This window comes from Callorhinchus milii, unplaced genomic scaffold, assembly GCF_018977255.1.
Source record: "Callorhinchus milii isolate IMCB2004 unplaced genomic scaffold, IMCB_Cmil_1.0 Scaffold1, whole genome shotgun sequence".
NCBI lineage: Eukaryota > Metazoa > Chordata > Chondrichthyes > Chimaeriformes > Callorhinchidae > Callorhinchus > Callorhinchus milii.
In genome coordinates this window covers 79,986,852-80,005,932 of record NW_024704742.1, presented here as the reverse complement: position 1 = coordinate 80,005,932, position 19,081 = coordinate 79,986,852, and the positions used below count along the sequence as shown (strand labels likewise).

The 19,081-nt window shown below is 40.8% G+C and overlaps 1 protein-coding gene across 1 annotated transcript in view; it reads right to left on the bottom strand.

Moving 5' to 3' along the window:
- Positions 1–1,510: 1,510 nt before the first annotated feature.
- LOC103177714 (phospholipid-transporting ATPase ABCA1) overlaps positions 1,511–19,081 on the bottom strand; it is a 99,939-nt gene continuing 82,368 nt past the window's right edge. Inside the window, exons 37-50 of the mRNA XM_042332467.1 lie at positions 17,866–18,043; positions 14,401–14,516; positions 13,566–13,710; positions 12,272–12,395; positions 10,840–10,969; positions 10,379–10,499; positions 10,220–10,282; positions 9,849–9,955; positions 8,502–8,643; positions 7,315–7,449; positions 6,107–6,210; positions 5,372–5,464; positions 4,559–4,802; positions 1,511–2,612 (exon numbers count right to left, since the gene is read on the bottom strand). Coding sequence (XP_042188401.1) covers positions 2,472–2,612; positions 4,559–4,802; positions 5,372–5,464; positions 6,107–6,210; positions 7,315–7,449; positions 8,502–8,643; positions 9,849–9,955; positions 10,220–10,282; positions 10,379–10,499; positions 10,840–10,969; positions 12,272–12,395; positions 13,566–13,710; positions 14,401–14,516; positions 17,866–18,043 — 1,843 coding nt within the window. The 3' untranslated portion in view covers positions 1,511–2,471. The remainder of the gene's footprint in view (positions 2,613–4,558; positions 4,803–5,371; positions 5,465–6,106; positions 6,211–7,314; positions 7,450–8,501; positions 8,644–9,848; positions 9,956–10,219; positions 10,283–10,378; positions 10,500–10,839; positions 10,970–12,271; positions 12,396–13,565; positions 13,711–14,400; positions 14,517–17,865; positions 18,044–19,081) is intronic.

Here is a 19,081-nt window from a genome sequence, read left to right as displayed (position 1 = left end):
TTGGTAAAATATTAGCGAATGATCAGAATGAAGTTGATGTTTATCTTCATTTTGCATTGACCTCAAAAGCATCAAACAACCTTACAGTAGAAGTTTGCAACACACAAGCACATGACCTCCTTTGCTGTGCGGGCTGTTCAGTCAACATCCGATGTACAAACCTTGTGTTTATTTCTGCTTTGACTGCACTTAAATTGAATATGGGATGAGAAAATAGATTTGGGGCCTAGAGTCATACATTACCCCTGATTTGTCCCCTGAAAATGTTTTCCACCACTTTTATTGTTTTTTTTCCAAAAAAGATGAATGGGGACTGTTTACCTATTGCTGGGCTTTGTTGGTCAGAATGATTTTTATTCCCTTTCCTGTGGAAAGCACCTGACTTGTATTCTGTAACTCTCCACACTGGAAATCACTGTGGGAAACAGTGGCTAGAACCCCACGTTAAGAGATTTCGCTGCTGCAATGCCACTTGACTTCGGATTAAAGTGGAAGTACATTAGTGAGGAGTCTGTATTCAGAAGAATTAGTTCACCCTAATTCTTTGACGATTATTTTGAGATACACCACCAACTATCCGAATGCCTTCTCCCAACAAGGTTACCCATTCGTCCGTTAGATCGTGTCTACGACCAGGATTCATAAGCTATTTAAATCACATGGTTCTCACCTCCTCCACCTACCCAACCTCCCTCTAAAACTCTCCGAACCCGTACGTAACCTAGACCCCCAATTATCCTTCCTCCCCCACATCCGGTCCCTCACCAGCACCGTTTTCTTCCACCTCCGACACATTGCCTGTCTCCGCCAATACCTCACTCCAAAAGCCACTGAAACCCTGGTCCATGTCTTTGTCACCTCTCAGTTGGACTAATCAAATGCCCTCATCGCCGGTCTCCCCTCCACTACCATTCATAAAATTCAGGTCATACAAAACTCTGCCGCCCGCATTCTTACCCGCACCAAACTCCGCTCCCCGATTACCCCAGTCCTTGCCAGACTGCACTGGCTTTCTGTCCCAGAGAGGATCGACTTTAAGATCCTCACTCTTGTCTTCAAATCCCTCCACTCCTCTGCACCCCCCTATCTCTCTGACCTCTCTCCTCACAACAGTGCCCGTTGCCTTCTCCACCGGGTCTGGCCTCCTTCTTGTCCCCTGAGTCCTCTGCTCCAGCCACTATGTCCCGAGACTCTGGTACTCCCTTCTTCACTCCCTTCACCTCCTCCCCTTTTCCTATTTTCAGGTCTCGGCTGAAGACTTTTCTTTTCAACCGCGCCTTTGGTCACCTTCCTCCCCATCCCCCTGGCTCGGCCCCAGGATCCATTACTGTGAAGCGCTCTGAGATGCCGTCGGGCGGGAAGGGCGCTATTTAAATCCAAGATGTTGTTTCAATTTACAGCACGTTGTGGTGATATTGTACCCAGGATATTTCACAACTTTCACAGTGAAAACACAGAACGATACATTGAAAGCATTTCCAAATCCACTAGTACCTGATGACTGACATTCTCAATGTTATCACAATTTTATTTTGTAACTTAAATCATGACAAACTTAAAAGAACATACAAATAAAGCCACACAATACGTTCTCAGATAAAAAATGTTTTGGTATTGCAATACTTTTTTATGAAAAATGGCTTTAAAGTTACAACGTCAAACCTCTGTCATAACCAAGCTTTGTATGTTTTTGTTTGCTTTTATATAAGGCTTGCTGATATTACAGTGCAAACAAAATCTAAACAATAAAATGCCAGAGCAATCTGCATAAAGTGCTTGGAATGAAACCATGGGAGAGATTTTACAAAAAAAATTGAAAAATAAAATGCAGATGATTGACCAATAAGAAAACTCTAGTCATTATAGAAATATACAAATTCACTAATAAGGCAAGGGAGGGATAATTTTGTAAACACTTATGTTTTACCTAGGTATACTTGTCATGTGTAAATAAATACTTGTTAAGAATCACAACAAAATATTTTGTTAGAAAATCTGGTTTGTGGAGGTTGGGGAAATTATTGGAAGGATTAAGCCAGGACTTTGGTAAATATTTCAGTTTTTATACTGAAACAAATATTTGTGTGTATACTGTAGGTGTTATTGATCCATTAATACTCAATTACTGTCCATAACTAATCAATAACCAACGGATTGTCAGAGCCATGAAAAGGAAAAAGATGCTTTTTTTTAAAATCAGTAACCGAAAAGTACATAGAAATACAACACTAGTTTCACAAAGTCATACTGTAACACTATCTATATTCAAGTTTTATGCTTAGTATCAGTACTAATGAGCAACAACTAACTGAGGCATTGCCTTGTTACAATAGTGGAATTGTGCATTGAATTGCATTGAATGGCATCAGCAGAGTGACCAGTTCTTTCTTGTTTCTTTAATGTCCTCCTTCTCCTTGAAAGGTTCACACTGTGTGAGAAGATGAGCTTGTTTCCAGTCCCGACTGCTCAATTCACACACAGCTCTCTTTCACATTGTCATCTTGCAAAAAGGTATTGAGGAGTGCAACATTTAACACAGTTTCATTCCTGTGCATAGAAACGTCCTTTGAGAGATCATCATCACTTTGGTCCTTGGCAAAGTTTACAAATACCTGCAAACGAATGAGTAAATAATTAACCTTAGAGAAAAGAGCACTATTATTTAGTATTTTTAAACGCCCAACTTTATTGCCAGGTTATTGTAGGTTGTGCAGCTTCTCATAATTGAGTACTGGACAGACCAATATACCACCATTGCCTGGATTCACCAACTATGTGACAACTTGCATTTATACCGAGCCCTTCACACAAGATAACATCTCAGAATGGTTCAAAGGGATAGTTTTAGATGTTGAGCAAGGAATGAAGATGAAGAGTAGCTGAACTTTTGCCAAATTGAAGAGGTAGTTTTTTTTAGGTGAGATTGAACGTGATTCCCTGGTCCTAATTACCTGAAGGTGCTAATTTATAACAGATCTGTCATTGACTAGTGTTAGCATCTTAATATCAATGCAAGAGAAAGGCAGATATAATAAAGAGAATTCTTCCTAAACTGTGACTCTTCAACCTTACAGTGAAATGCATCTTATGCAATGCAATTACATAGGTCCATTACTTGGTGACAAATGTTTTGCCAACTCAAGAATTGGGAGATAGGGAAAGAGGGACAACCCAGAACACATTTATTGTTGCACAGGTACAGCAACAACAACTTGCATTTATATAGCGATCTCCATGTGGGGTAGCGTTTCGGAGAGTTTAACAGTGGCAGCATTCTGTCGCCGAGCCAGGGAGAGAAGGAAAGTGACCTTAGGTATGGTCAAAAAGGAAGGGCTTCATGTGTGATCTAAGCCAGCTGAGCAAAGGAGATGGGTAGAGGAATGGGGTGTAAGCAGGTCAGAGAGATATGGAGGTGCCAGGGCATAAAGTGATTTGTACATCAATGTGAGGATCTTGAAATTGATCCATTGCGCAACAGGAATAATAATAATCCTTGCATTTGATATAGCGCTTTTCACATCTTCTAGACGTCTTAAAGCGCTTCACACAATATAATGTAAAGTGAATTAATTGTGTATATTTGCAGGCGAAATGCAGCAGCCAATTGCGCATAGCAGTGTCCCACAAACTGTCGTGGATTGAAAATGGCCAATTTATTGTTTTTTTTCTTGAGGGATTATTGTCAGGCATGTGGAGTAAGGAAACTTGCCCAAGGTTTCATCCTGCCGGGAATCGAAACCAGGTTTCTCGCTTGCAAAGCGAGTGCTCTAACCACTGAGCTACAGGACTTCAGTCCTGGACTCCACAGGACTCTACAGGAAACCAGTGGAGCCTGACAAGGACTGGGGTGATGGGGTGCAGAGTTTAACATGTGTGAGGTTACGGGTGCCGGAGTTTTGCATTAATTAAATTTTATGAATAGAGGAGCTAGGGAAACTAGCAAAGAGGGCATTGGAAAAATTGAGGCGGGAAGTCGACTGCGTGGATAGCCCATCATACATTGGTCTGGACAGGCTTGCCAGAAGCTCACCCATTTTGATGAACTGGGAATTGGGAAGCTGGATCCATTTACATCTTCAAGACTGAGGTGGATAGTTATTTGTTAGGTCAGGGTATTAAAGGCCACGTCAAGGGCAGGAAGTTGGACTTGAGGTACAGATAAGCCATCATCTTATACAATGGCGGAAAAGACTTGAGGGGCTGAATGACTTACTCTTATTTCTATGAATGTGCAAGGGATAAGGGAAATCAAAGAAACAAACAATTGCATTGGACATAAAACAACAAATTACATCTGTATTGCATCCTGGGATGTCAGGAGGATGTCCCAAGGTGCTGGACAGTTAAGAGATTTGGACACAAGCTGGGGTAGGGATTAGCAGGGGTGGACGGTAGGGGTAAGAGGGTGACCAAAGGCACTGTCGAAGAGGAGAATCTTGAGGGAGGCAAGGGAGGGAGTGAGGCAAAGGGACTGTGGGGATGGAGTTCGATAACCAGTTTTCAACAACAGTCAAGGCTTAGCATAGATTCAATAAACCACCAAAAAGTGAAGCCGTACTTGGTCGAGTGTGGTTTGTGAAACAGAGTAGTCCTCGATTTGAAACTTCTCCCTGTGACTGGAGAGAATGTTGAAGATCCTCGACAATGAGGATTGATAGGAAGGCAGCTGGTACTGGAGCATACTACGATGTCTCTCCTTCAGTACGCTGCCAGGAAACTTGCGTTTGAAGAATTCCAGCATGGGATTCAGGTCTGGACTTGGACCACCCACCCGCACAATTATCGTATATCCATCTCCAAACCTGCCGAGGGAAGAAGCATTGTAAAAGTCAGAAATTGTCTGGGTTAATTATAATAATGAATAATAATACAATATTCCTTACATTTGATGCAAAGCCTTTCATATTGGGGGATCATCTCAAAGTGCTTCACTGTAAAATGTAGTGGCTGTGTGTTTTGCAGGTGAATGCATCATCAGCTTTGATTGTGTGTGAAATATGCAGATCTACAAACACAATGATGAATCCCACCTTCATTTTGGAATTGAGAGGAGGGGGCAGGAAAATGAAACATGTGACATTATCCCATTGACCGGAAATGCTGTTGAAAAAAGTCAACAGTGGTCATTCTCCTCGAAGATGAAACATTGAGCGCCATTAACTTTTCATTTTCCTGTCATGTTAGAAATCATTGCATATTCAATCCCAATTCTCTTAATATTCATCATCGCACTGAACCATGATTTATTTTTCCAGATTTGAAATATTCTGTTAACATTTCTGTTGACAAATGTATTGACAAATGGTTCGGGAAAGTTGTCATTGTCACTGATTAATAGATTCTGGATTGCTGTCGTGCTCGCATGACCAACCTGTTCTTCAGATGCTGAGCGCTGCCCAGGCATCGGAACCTGCCATTCACCATTATTGCCATCCGAGTGCACAGAGCCTCACATTCCTCCATGCTATATGGAAACAAACATCGAAAAGTCATAAGCCTTACTTACTCAGTATTTTGTAGTAAGCAATCATGCAGGATTCTGTGTGTCACTAGACCAATTTGCACCATGTTTATCTTGTTTAAGTCTTTGAGACTTAAATTCCACTATCAATGGATTCAAATGCCACCTTTGCAGCCCTTTTAAAAATAAACTATACACCGACGAGGGAACATGAATATGAAAATCAAAATAACTTTTGTAACCATATGCTACTGTAATCGGTAGAAATAGAGTTGAAATTTCCTTTTTATGTGATTCAACATGGAGCATTAATCCTCCCCAAGCTCTTGTGAGATGACAGCTATCCGTCAGGTGTGTAAACTTCTGTATCTTAAAACCAACAGTCATACAGAAGCTTTAGGTAAAACAATCTCCGCAGAACATCCACCAGTTTTGCTCATGTATGTCTAGCAACCGTGGACAGCAAAGCAGCCAAATTCCATGTTTTTCTCATTCATGTAAGAATTCCTTTTATACACAACAATAAAAATTACTCATTACATAATGTACCCATGTACTCTGTGCGTTAACAGTTATTTACAACAGAGGCATGTTGGACACCAAGTGAACATTTCAAACATTAAAATCAAGTCTTTCATCCCATACCTGTGTGATGTCAGTACCACCGATCGGCCTTCTTTAATGATACTAAGGATAGAGTTCCATAGAAATCTCCGAGCCTTTGGGTCCATTCCTGTTGTCGGTTCATCCTGTTTATACATTGAACAGTTACAGCCTTGTTAGTCTGGCTCAGTAAGTAGTACTCTTGCCTCTGAGTCAGAAAATTTTGGTTCAAGCCACATGTCAGGATTTTAAACTCGCAGTCTATGCTGACACGAGTGCAGTGTTGCGGGTGTGCTGCTTTTTGGAGATGCTGTATTTCGAATGAGATGTTAAACTGAGACCCCGTTTCTCTGATCAAGTGGTCATTAAAGATGCCTTGGCACCATTCGAAAAGTGAAAGGTGTTTCTCCCAGTGTTCTGGCCAACAATCCCCCAAATAAAGCTGGTCACTCGCTTTATGTCTGTTTGTCGGAAATTTGGCTGAGACGTTTGTCTCCAAACACAAAGGCACTACACTTTACAATAAAATCTTCTAAAGCCCATTGTGATGACCTCCGGACATGAAAAGTGCTATTTACCAAATGTATGTATTATTGTTATAACAGTGAGGTAATTATACATGTGCATCAGTCAATGAAGGCAATTGTTTGAGGCAGAAGGAGCACTACCCTTGTGCGTTGAGTGAGAGCCATTCATATGTGAACCGAAAGGTCAGTAGACTGTGCTGCAGACGGTCAACTGTGGGGAGCAATGAACAAATTCCAGGCATGCTCTCACCCAAAGGCCACTTGGGAGTAATATTCTAAAAGTTTGGGATAGTGAATGAGGAGGAAGGATGTAATTGAGGCAGCTGAAGGGTTTTTCTCATGCAAACCTTCTTTGTAATCTTACGGGCCCACCCCCACATGAGAGGTTTCATGAACAGATAAGATTACATAGATTTACATACACTTTACATCACAGGAACAGGCCATTCAGCCCTATATCTGCTACAAACCAAAATCTGTTTAACTTGGCAACTGTTTTTCAGAATGTGTTGACAGCTCTTTGACAACAACATAATGAATAATCCCATCTTTGCAATGGCACGGAATAAGGCATTTAAACAGCGACTTTAATCAATAGCAGGTCTGTAGTAATTAATGGGTACAATTTTTGACATTCCTTGGTGTTTCTATGCTATTTCACACAAATAATGTTTTAAATGTCACCCTTATATGTGTTCAGCAGTCACTGTATATGATACTGACCAGAAATATCACAGGAGGCCCTCCTATTAGTGCCAAAGCAGTGGAGAGTTTACGTCTGTTCCCTCCGCTGTAATTGCCAGCCTTCTTATCTGCATATCGGACAATTCCCAGCTTTCGGATTCCCCATTCAGCAATCTGATAGAATAAAAAAATATTGTTAGACAAATTCACAGAAAACCATTCAAACCATTTCATCATTTACTGACTTGATTGTTCGGTTTGACCACAACTAAGAAAATCAAATCTACCCCCAACTGGACCTCAACTGAGAAGATGGCTTCCTCCTCCAGTTCAATGTCTGTACATGTACTGTGGGTCCATCAGCAAAGACCAGCCTGGGTTCCCCCTCTCCTGATTTCTAACCAGTTGGTCTCTGGACTTTCTCCGGACTCATATTAATTCAGGGTCCACCTATATGATCTGAGGAAATGGGATTTGTGCAACTATAACAGGCCAAGGTTCGTCAATGTGTGCTGCTGATAGATTAGTTGGCATCAGAAACAAATGTGCATGTGAGCAAGAGAACATTTAGATTTGCTCTCTGTTACAATCTCTGTTACAATGGAATCAGATAGGTCTCTCTCTAGCCTGGGTTCCCCCTCTCCTACTTACTATCCAGTGCCCCCATTAGAAATTGCAAGTGTGTGGATGTGGTTTGATGTGTGTGAATGTAGTTTGTTGTGTGTTGATGTAGATTATTTTATGTAGATACTGTTTGATATTATTTGATGTGCTGATGTACCTTGTTGTATGTAGATCTAGTTTGATGTAGCTTATTGTTGTAGATGTAGTTTGATATAGTCTGATATTATTTGACACGTGTTGATATAGCTTGTTGTATGAAGATGCAGTTTGAGACAGGACAAGGCTCAGCTCTTATAAATTATCCCGGTCAAGTAACACGCTGACACTCAGTTTCTAGACTTATACATAAAGTAATGGGCTTTGGGCAAGTGCCATACAGTGCCTGGTGGTAGTGTAACTGTACGCCTCCCTATGTGAGTCACTACCTTCAGAAGGGAAGAAAAATAGAGGGGAATTAAATTGCCCTTGTTCAAAATAATAAAACTCTCAAAGGATATGGTTTCTCTAAGAGATGGCTTAGCATGACACACAAAGTGAATGTGCCAGGTGGGTCGCTGTAAAACTCAAAAGTAATTTGTGATGTTGATTCCTGTGGGTTTTACCTTGCAAACTTCTCTTTCAGGAACTCCGCGTAACAGTGCATAGAACTCCAGGTGCTCACGCCCAGTCAGCAATTCATTGACAGCATCAAACTGAGGGCAGTAACCCATGTCCTGATGAACTTCTTGTATGTTGGATAAAATGCTACAGCAGAAAAAAAACAAAGTATTAAGACCATGAGTAAGCACGGCACCAGTAAGACCATTCAGGCCATAAAGTTTACTTTACTGAGCAAACATTTTATAACCCCAAAGTGCTTGTGTGCATTCACCATATAAAGGCAGGGCTGCGAGATCACCTCGTACCAGTAGCTGAAAAAGATGACAAAGCTCATTGTCTTGAGCTATGAGTAAAAGGCAATTAAACGAGATTGAAAGCTTTGCTCTTTAAAAGAGCCAGCACAGACATGTTGGGCCGAACGTAGCTTCTTCCGTGCTGTAAATCTCTATGGTTTTGTGTCCACACAGGAAGCAAAACTATTGTGAAGTACCATAGGGTGATGGAGACCATATAATAGTTAATCTTCAATGATGGTGGATATTGATATAATTTTGTAGAGCTGCAGAAACAGAAATCTAAATGCATTTTGTTTTAAATGGCTATATATTGGAGGTGGGTTAGAATACAGATTTATTTTATTGTCATATTTATTTGTACTTCTATTATTGAAACAGGTTTGAAGTAACCAATCCAAGTTGCATAAGCCAAAGGTTTGAGCGATACAAAAGGTTCTCTCCCCTGATCACCTGGCATCTCGGTAATTTTTGATTTTTGATGGATTTTCACATGCTATGACCATTGGTCTTTCACTTCATGGCTGTTTGTGGCGCATTGCTGTGGCACAAATTCATTACTGCGGCCAAATTCACTGCTGCGAATATAAAGTGACTGCACTTTACAGTAAAAATCATGTAAAGCTTTTTAAGACGTTGTCTTAATGCAAAAGGCGCTATGTCATATGCAATAATTATTATTATAACCTTGATTTCCTGGTACCAATCAGAATGTACTTAAATGTGATAATGTGCAATAAATGTAAAGTCTTCTGGCTGATAGTTTAGTTCATTCTTTACACACCTCACGTGGATCAGACAAGTTTACATGTCCCAGATAAATAATAAGAAAAATCCTTGCATTTGGTATAGCACCTTTCACATCAGCAGTATAATTGCAAAATGTTTCACAGTATTTAATATAAAGTGCAGTGACTGGGTTTGTGGACAAATTAAGTTAGCAATCACCTAATTCTACAGCTACGTTCTATACATTCAGATTATTTGTTTGCAGAAACGTAAGAAAAAAATAGTGTTAACTGCTAAGATACTTCCAAGCAGCCTTTGCGCTCCTACCTGTGGTTGTTGAGGAAGGCTTCTCCCCCCGTGACCTCACAGTCACCCGTCAACATCTTGAATGTTGTAGTTTTCCCAGCACCGTTCACACCCAGTAGCCCAAAACACTGTGAGAGAAAAAAAGAGTTGTGATCAGAAAGCTGACTAAAGCAAAAACATCAGATCTACACACTGCCACTAGCCTATTGGGTTAGTTAATGACATCAGTACAGGAAGAACTACAGTTCATCCTATAACTCAATCATGTTTAACATGCTAATGGTACTATTGGTCTTCAAAAAATATGTGGTTGGCTGTACCAAACTTCCACAGGACACCACACTCTAAGTGAACAAGGCATTGAAACAGAGTAGAGTTGCACTTCTCTTTACCTCTCCAGGGGGTATCCCAACACAGACTCTGTCTACTGCAGGCTTCCGCTTCATCCTGTAAACCTGGAACAGAAGATCACCGTGGTAAGCAATGGCAAACATGGCCACAGAGAGCTATCTCAATGGGAGGAGGGCTTGGCAGGACAGCATGTAGGTTACCTTGGTCAGACCTTTCAGCTCTAGAATGTCGTTCTGGCCGCCTCCACTTATTATTCTCTGCCTTTCTCTGGCCACATCTTCATCTTCATCAGTCAGCTGTGGCAGCTTTACATTCGAGGGTCTGGATAAAGCCACAAAGTCATTACTCTTCCAGCCTTAATTAAACACCAAATATTAATAAATGGGGCATGCCTTTAATTAATACTTGATTTTTTGCCTTCTTCTCCAAACACACTTTAAGGTCTATCAGCTTGGTTGAGATATATCTGAATGCGAAAATTAATTTACGTTTTCACCCATTAATTTGGAAGGAATCAAAGATGACAAGTGTCTACAACAACAAGATTTCATTTATAGAGCGCCTTTCACGTCGGGAGCACGTTCCAAGGCGCTGGACAGTTGGCTCTATTGTACCTCCGACCTACCAACAAGCAGTAGTTTGTGGTTTGGGCTGCACTCACCTGGGTTTTATGAAGAATTTGTACTGGATCAATACGGTGATGAAGAAGAAAACAACTCCTTCCACAGCCATAGCAAACAGGTTCCTTCCAACCAGGTCCCAGGAAAGAGGTGAAACAAAACGATTCTCACCTGCATGAGAACAATAAGATCACCAGGAGAGTTCCACCTAAACTGAGCCTTCTCATTCCTGCTCCAAATTAATTATTTTCTCTTTTAAATGACTATGTTTCTACAAGATTATATTTTTCACCCAGTAATATGCCATTACTAATTTTAACATGACCAGGGTTGGAGTACTCCCAGGTGCCTCAAGGTAACGCTGCCAGGCTTATAATTGTCCTTAGCAGCACCACCTATAGTCACTGATTGGTATTGTACTTTCTTCTTATTAACTGAGTTTAAGAAAGAAAGAAAGAAAGAAAGAAAGGAAGGAAAGACTAGGTAAAAGAACGAACGAAAGAAGAAACAAATGAACAAAATAATTCTGAGCAGCATGTTTCATGTCATGGTGGCATCTGGAGAGCTATGACCCCCTTTCATTCTAAATAGTTATTTTAATTTAGTCATCAGTGCTGGGAAATGGAATACTTTTCCTCTTTAGGATTCCTGTGTTGGTATCAATGTGGAGCCAGCTGCACAAAGAAACTCCCCTTCCCTCAGCAATGTGCTTTAACTACAGCCTCGGGAAAGAATCTGCTCCAGTGTGAAATTTATTACAGTGGAGAATGTTTTTTTTTGAAATTAGGGTAAAGAACAGTGGTGAGAAGCATAGTGGGAATCTCAACCTTAACTTAACCCAAATTGAACTTTGAGTGCTGGAAACCAAAACTGGTGTAAAATATTCTCCAGAAAGATTCCAAATCAATCCAGAAAACAATCTCACATGAACATCACAATGTCAGCCTGACCCAGTTGGTAGTACTGTTGCCCCGAGTCAGACAGTTGTGGGTTCAAGCCCCACAATCCAGACTGACACTCCAGTGCAGTGCTGGGAGTGTACTACATCGGATGATATGTTAAACTGAGGCCCATCGCTTGTACAGGTGGATATTAAATCCATGTCTCCAGTGATCACAGCACTATTCAAAAAGAGAAGAGAATTTCTCCCAGTGTCCAGGCCTACAATCTCCAAATAAAATTGGTCATGCACTTCGAGACTATTTGTGGGACATTGTTCTGTGCAAATAGGCTGCCGCATTCGCCTACACTTCACAGTAAAATCCTGTGAAGTACTTTGAGATACTGTGATGACGTGATAAGACACTGTATCAAATACAATGATTTATCACATTATTATTATAACATGATTTCTATTTTTAAGGAAATAAAATGTGAGTTGTGACACTTTAAGGCAGGGTAACTAACAGCAGGGACTTCAAAATAGGTTTTCAGAATCTACTGTCCTCAAAATGCAGATCATCAATCACCCACCAAATCTTTCCAGGGCATCTGCCATGGCCTGATTCTTCACCATATCGATCAGTCCTCGGCCCAGGCAGAAGTGGGGGAAGATCAGAAACACTGACTTCAGAATTTCATTGATGCTGTTTAGCTTCTGTACAAGAGAGAACCCATTTTAGCAATCAATTAAACAACCAATGATTATTTAGAGTTAGCTGGAAATATTAAACCAGGACGAGGGGAAGAAAGAGGTGAAACAGAATTGTTTTAGTTTTAATTCAGTGCTCCATAAAAGCAAACAAAATTATATTTATCTGATGGCCCAAACCATGACCTGTCAGTTATTTACACAGCTATTACACTGCATTCGCTACTGCTCTAAGGATGTCGATGTATTGCTCTCAGCCATGAAAATACATTGACATCTGTAGTGCAGAAATAAGTGATCAAATCAAATTTGATAATAAAATGGGAAAGCTTTGCACATTTAAGGGATTAAGAGAATGTGGGTCACCTGAAATGTTCATGGCCAATAGAGACAGAATCAAAGTGTTGCACCTGATCGTGTCTAATATAGTGACTTTGCATTTTGTGGAATGAAATTTGCAGCTCAGTACATTGACTTGCACTGAAAAGATGACTTCTTACGAATGCATTGTGGTTGAGACACATCTATTTGGTAATGTTTCCAATGCAATCATAAGAAGACCTACTTGAGTCAGACACCAATACAATCCAATTATCATCAGGAATGGCTATTTGCAACATAAGGGTCTTTATCTGCAAATCGTGTTGTTATATAATCACAACTACAGAGGAGTGCTGATTTACTTGTTATTTGGGGACCAGCCAGAATAGACTTCAATGGTCATTTCCTGTTCTGTATATCTATGTTCCTTTACAGTCATACTATCCTTTTCAGTGCTAATCAAACCCCAGAGTATGATAATGTGTACTGCAGTGCAAATGCCACCCACAGACTACACAATCACTGCACTTTGCTCCCAATGTGAAAGATGCTATTTCAATAAATGCAACAATTATTATTAATAATAACTACCTCTTTCTAGTACCTGTGATAATGCCAGCATATCAAACATATGATTTACACCTCACACCTCCCAAAATAAAACATTAGATCAGTAATATGTATTTATCAAACTAGTAGAACCATCAAGGTGTGCATTGTTGTTAATCGATAACTTCTCTGATTTCAGTCTGCTATCAAACTAAGCAAACATCAGCTCCGGCATTGTTCTGGCCGTGCCCCATTTTGTAAGGGTTTTGAAGTACAGTAAACAAACATATCTTGCTGGTTCCTTACATTATTGCTGAACAGCTCCAGTACAAAGGTGGCAATGCTGCCGTTTATACCGATGAACAGATTCACACTGGTCAATATCACATAGGCTGTGCTGGGGATTCGGAAAACAAATGATGCCGGATACATCAATGGAGTGATGGACCACCTGCAAGTACATGTAGAGCCCACAGTTACAATACACAGCCACACCATTACATAGCATTCTATGTAATGAGCAAGAAACAACAGATCTGAAATAGCAGATCAAATTCAAGATCCTTGTTTTCACCTTGAATTCCCTCCTTGGTCTCACCCCATGATCTTCCTCCTCCAACCCTACTGACCCAAACACTCAGCAAACACTGGGGGATAGGATGGGGGTATGAATGCCTGTTTCATGTCTCCTGCCCTATTCCTATCTGTCCAGACAGCAGCACTTTGAGATATCCTTCCGAATGTGATAGGTGCTATATAAATGTAAATTGTTTATGTAAATGTATATTATTGTATTGTAACAAATAAAATTGAGAATTGTTTGGATCCTTTAAGAAAGGGAATAGTGATGATGATGATGATGATGATTTTGTTGCTAAAGCCACTAACCAAAGTGAAACTGAGCCATACAGGCATGGAAGGTCGAGGTTTCCAGTCTTGTGCGGAGTAAAAATAATTCATCACAACATGTATATTGCAAACGAACAGACTTATTATTATTAGGTATAAGAACTGTTCTTCTCAATTCAGAAAACATTGTGAATTTGTCTGTGTGGGGTAAAACATGCACTGTTTGCTTCCAGTGCTTATAACAGGGTTTCTCATTCTTGGTAAAGTCATCTAGTGCTAGCCACCAACTTACCCATAGAGGAAGAGAAGCAGAGCAAGCACGGGCAAATTGGAAGAAGACACATAGGATTTTTGTTGGAAACAGACGAAAATAATGATGACAAGTGTAGCCGGAACCACATAGTTGCACTGTAAAAAAAAACACAATTTGTAATTGAAACACTGAGGTAAACAAAGTACTGTTCATCAGGAAGGATTCTTTGCAGCTCTCTGTCATACAAAACGTTAACCATTGGCTTAAGTTCATTTTTAAAGATACGTTATTAACAACTGTACAATTCAGTCCCGTTCTGTTCTGCTAAAGTCTTCGGGACCTTGTGCTCTGCAAATACTATACTGTACTAATGTAGAGACACTGAGAAGACCCAAAGAGAGTTGGAAATGAAGACCTGTCAATCTATTGCAAATCCTCTCTAAGTCACCTACTGAAGATGGTGACACATTCGTGGATTTGATACCACTCCCATTCAATCCAAGACTGTTTGTGGGACACTGCTGTGTGCAATTGGCTGCTGTGTTTCATCTACAAAATACAGTCAATCCACTTTACAATATACTGTGTGACGCGCTTTGAGATGTCTCAATGAGGGTTGTTTGCACACTCGCTGTATCAAATGCAAGGATTATTATTATTGGCTTCCGTATGGGGTCTAACCAAAGTTGCCATTCTTCATATCCTAGCCCAAACACTAAATGTTGGCAGACTGCCTGATCTTGTCTTTGTCTTTCCAACCCACGTGCACTTTCCAACAACAATATCTGCCCCAATAACCCAAGTTAGGATTAATTACCTAATGTAGAGCAGGATTGAGGATGACACCTTCCTGGTTAGTTTCATGCTGGGAAGTTTTACCAACATCTTTACAAATTGAGAAGGGAATAAAGGTGGCAGCTGTGGAAAGTATGCACCAGAGGTCGTGCTGACTCCTACCACTAGAGCGCAGCAGCATACTATGTAAACACAGTGGCTGTAATTGGCTACAGCATGAATACAGTATCAAACCGAGATCAATGACAGTAAATGGAAATAATAATAATAATAATCCTTGCATATGATATAGCGCTTTTCACGTCAGGAGGACGTCCCAAAGCGCTTCACAGAACACACTGTAAAGTGAATTGACTGTATATTTGTGGGCGAACGCGGCAGCCAATTGCGCACAGCAATGTCCCACAAACAGTAGTAGATTAAAAATGACCAATTTATTATTGTTTTGTTTTTTGGAGGGATTATTATTAGGTGTGTGGAGTAAGGAAACTTGCCCAAGGTTTCGCCCTGTGCCTGGAATTGAACTCAGGTCTCTCGCTTGCAAAGCAAGTGCTCTAACCACTGAGCTACAGGACTCCACAACAGTAAATAAGCTGTTCAAGGAGCTTTAGGTGACATCATGGTCCTCAGAGAATTAAGAGAATAAATTTTGCATGGTTTTGCCCCAACCTACCTCTGTGACCTTCTGAAAACCGACAAATCTGGTCGCTCCCCCTACTCAGTGGGCACCAACCTGCTTCTTTGCCACATTTTCTTCACGTCCCCTGCCCCACCCACCTCACCATCAGCAGTCTGACTTTCAACATATCTGCTCCCACTCTCTGGAACTCCATCCCTTTGACTCGCCGCTTCATTTGGCCCCTTCAAGGTCCACCTCAACACTTTCTTCTTTGACCACACTTTTAGCCATCATTCCCCTCTCCCCTTGTTCGTGTCAGCCCTCATCTCCAGCTTGGGTGCAAACCTTACACAGTCCTGTACGTTGTGACAGCTTACAGATATGAAAGGGGTTATATAAATGTAAACTGGTATTGTATTATTATATAATGCAAAAACAAAGTACTGCTTCAGCTATAGAGTGAGCATGTTAAACCACACTTGGAAAATATTGTATTCACTTTTGTGCACCAAACCTTAAGAACTTTTACTAGTTTTGGAGGATGTCAAGTGAAGGTGCTCTCAATTAATACCTAGGGTAAATAGGTTTAGCTATGGGAGAGGCTGAGTAGACTTGATCTGTCTTCCTTTGAAACGAGGGGGTTAAGGGATTATCTAATTTAGATGTTTAAATAATGAAGGGAATTGACAAGCTAGATCAGGGAAGGCCAAATTGCGGTCCTCGGGCCATATTACACGTGCGTAAAATAGTCACACCGGCCACAAGTTGCCATGAGCTAGATAATGGATGACTCTTCCCTCTGGTAGAGGGATTCAAAACAAGAGATATTCTTAAAATTAGAACAGCGATGGTTGAAAGTGAGCTCAAAAAACTGGTTTTTCACAAGAGAGTTGTAAAAATGTGGAAGGCTGCCCCATATGGTCATAAAGTCAGAACCGATTGGAATGTTTAAAACAAGATATTAAACAGATACTTGTTAAGTGGGGAATATAGAGAGAAAAGGCGGGAAATTGTATTAAAAGATCTATCATGATCCAATAAATTGGTGCTACAGGCTAAGTGGCGCTCCTCCTAATCATTTATGAGTCGTGGGATGAGATTGCTGCTTTGAGACTGGAACAGGTTGTTAGGAAGATTGGTTGAGGCCAAGACATTGGACTTATTTAAAAAAAGTTGGTTGTTGTGATGGACGGACGGTGGGCTGGGTGTGTGGAAGCATAAGATCAGATTGGCGGACTGGCCTTCTTTATCTGAACTAATCTTGTGATCTCACTGCCTGCGATCTATTCCTTTTACAATAACTGCTCTCAGTCTGGTGTTGATGGCCATGGTCAGCAAAGTAGGACTGTGACACAATCACTGCAAATTCATCCAGTGATAATCTACAGTTAAGCAAGCAGGACACAGTCCACATTACTTGTACTTTAATATAGTTCATTAGGTCGACCACTGAAGAGTATTAATAATTAACGAGGGAAAAGAACTATGGTTAATCCTGATTCAAAAAATGAATCTCTTGTTTGATCTGTTAAAATGAGAATTATATATTTTAAGTTTTCTTCCAATACCTCATTTTGGCAAATACTATCTTCACTAAAGATACAGAAGTACCTGATGCGTGACTCTTAATACCGCCTTTCATTTAGAGAGTAAAACAATAATAATTTTACAAACTACAGTAAATCCTGTGAAACATTTTGAGATGTCCTTCTGATGTGAAAGGCACGATATCAAATGCAAGATTTATGGTGCCTGGTGACTGAAGATTCAGACTCCAATGGAGGAACAGAGGTAAGTGGGCACGAGCAGTAAACTGAATTCAGTAGAGCAGAGTACAGACTGGACATAGAGCTGGAGAAGATCACACAGATAGAGTGAAACATGTAATAGGTAATTCTCTCAGGCCAATAAAATGTCTGTTGACAACTGCAGCAGATATACAAACACGTGCTTACTTCGAGGCTCTCTACTGATGATCTAAAACAGGCTGTAAGCTCCTGCTCGGAGGAGTATAATAATAATAGAATAATTATTAGTAGAATAATAATAGAAACATTGCAGAGGTGGGTGAAAAGTCACAACAAACTTACCATATCCCATACATAGTTTGCCAACCAGTAGACACCTGGCTTCACCCCACTGATGAACTGCATGTGTTTGGCCTTGGTGACCCGCTCCTGAATCAGGAAAACCACAACGCTTGCTGGCACAAAGGACATGGCAAAGATCACACAGATGGAGACCAGAACGTCCACTGAAGTTGTCATCCTACAACACAAACAATCCATCTCATTGCAATGTTGAGTATGTACAATAGTTACATTAATCAAGATTTAATGTTCCCTTCGCTCTCCCCAGTTCTCTTCTGTACTTTGATACAAGTACATCATCCATAGAGAATTCATCCACTAAAGGAGACCAAACAATACTGCTGTATGAGAAGTGAAGGGACCATATCGTTGGGGGTATGAGCCAGACAGTTTTCAACGCAATACTGACAATCTGAGGGCTTTTCTTTGGTTTAACAAGCCTCATCAGATAACATTTCAGGCCATACTGGGATTACTGAAGAGATACAAGTCCTGATACAATGCTTGGCACTTCTCTTCCCTCGATGTGTGCAAACAGATGAAGAACTCCACTATGTTGTCTCCACCTTACTAATCGTGCTCATTATGATCAACATATCAAATGTTTATCAGAAAATAAAAAGCACTCAGAAAATCCCAGCAGTAAACACTCTATCTGCTGCAGTGCAAATTCCTGCGTTTTCATAAACACTGGGGTAAATGTTACGGTATTTGAGTTGCAACAGCATTCCCCATGGTCTTAATTTCTTAATTAAGAAAACTCACTGAGAATTTAGCCCAGGAGAATATCCTCAGAGCCATTTGCAATTTATGCATTTTATTTTCCTCAAAATTCTGTAGTTACATTTCTGATGCTTATGAGAAACCACCTATAAAGCACTGTACCAGTAAGGGCAATCTGAACCATCAAGCAGTCAGTACAAACCCATAATACAATACAGAAGTACATTTGTAAAGCGTCTATCATGTCAGGAGGACAGCCCAAGGTGCTGGACAGTCAGGGGTTAGGGCCCAAGCAGGCGGGGGGAGTGTTGGGATCAAGAAGGGTGGAGGGCAGAGAGGATAGGAGTGTGGCCGAAGACATGGTCAAAGAGGAGGGGCTTGAGGCATGCCTTGAAGGAGGCAAGGGAGTGAGCAAGGCGAAGGGAATGTGGGATGGAGTTCCAGAGGGTGGGGGCAGAGGGGCTGAAGGCCTGACCGGCGATGGTGGGGCGGG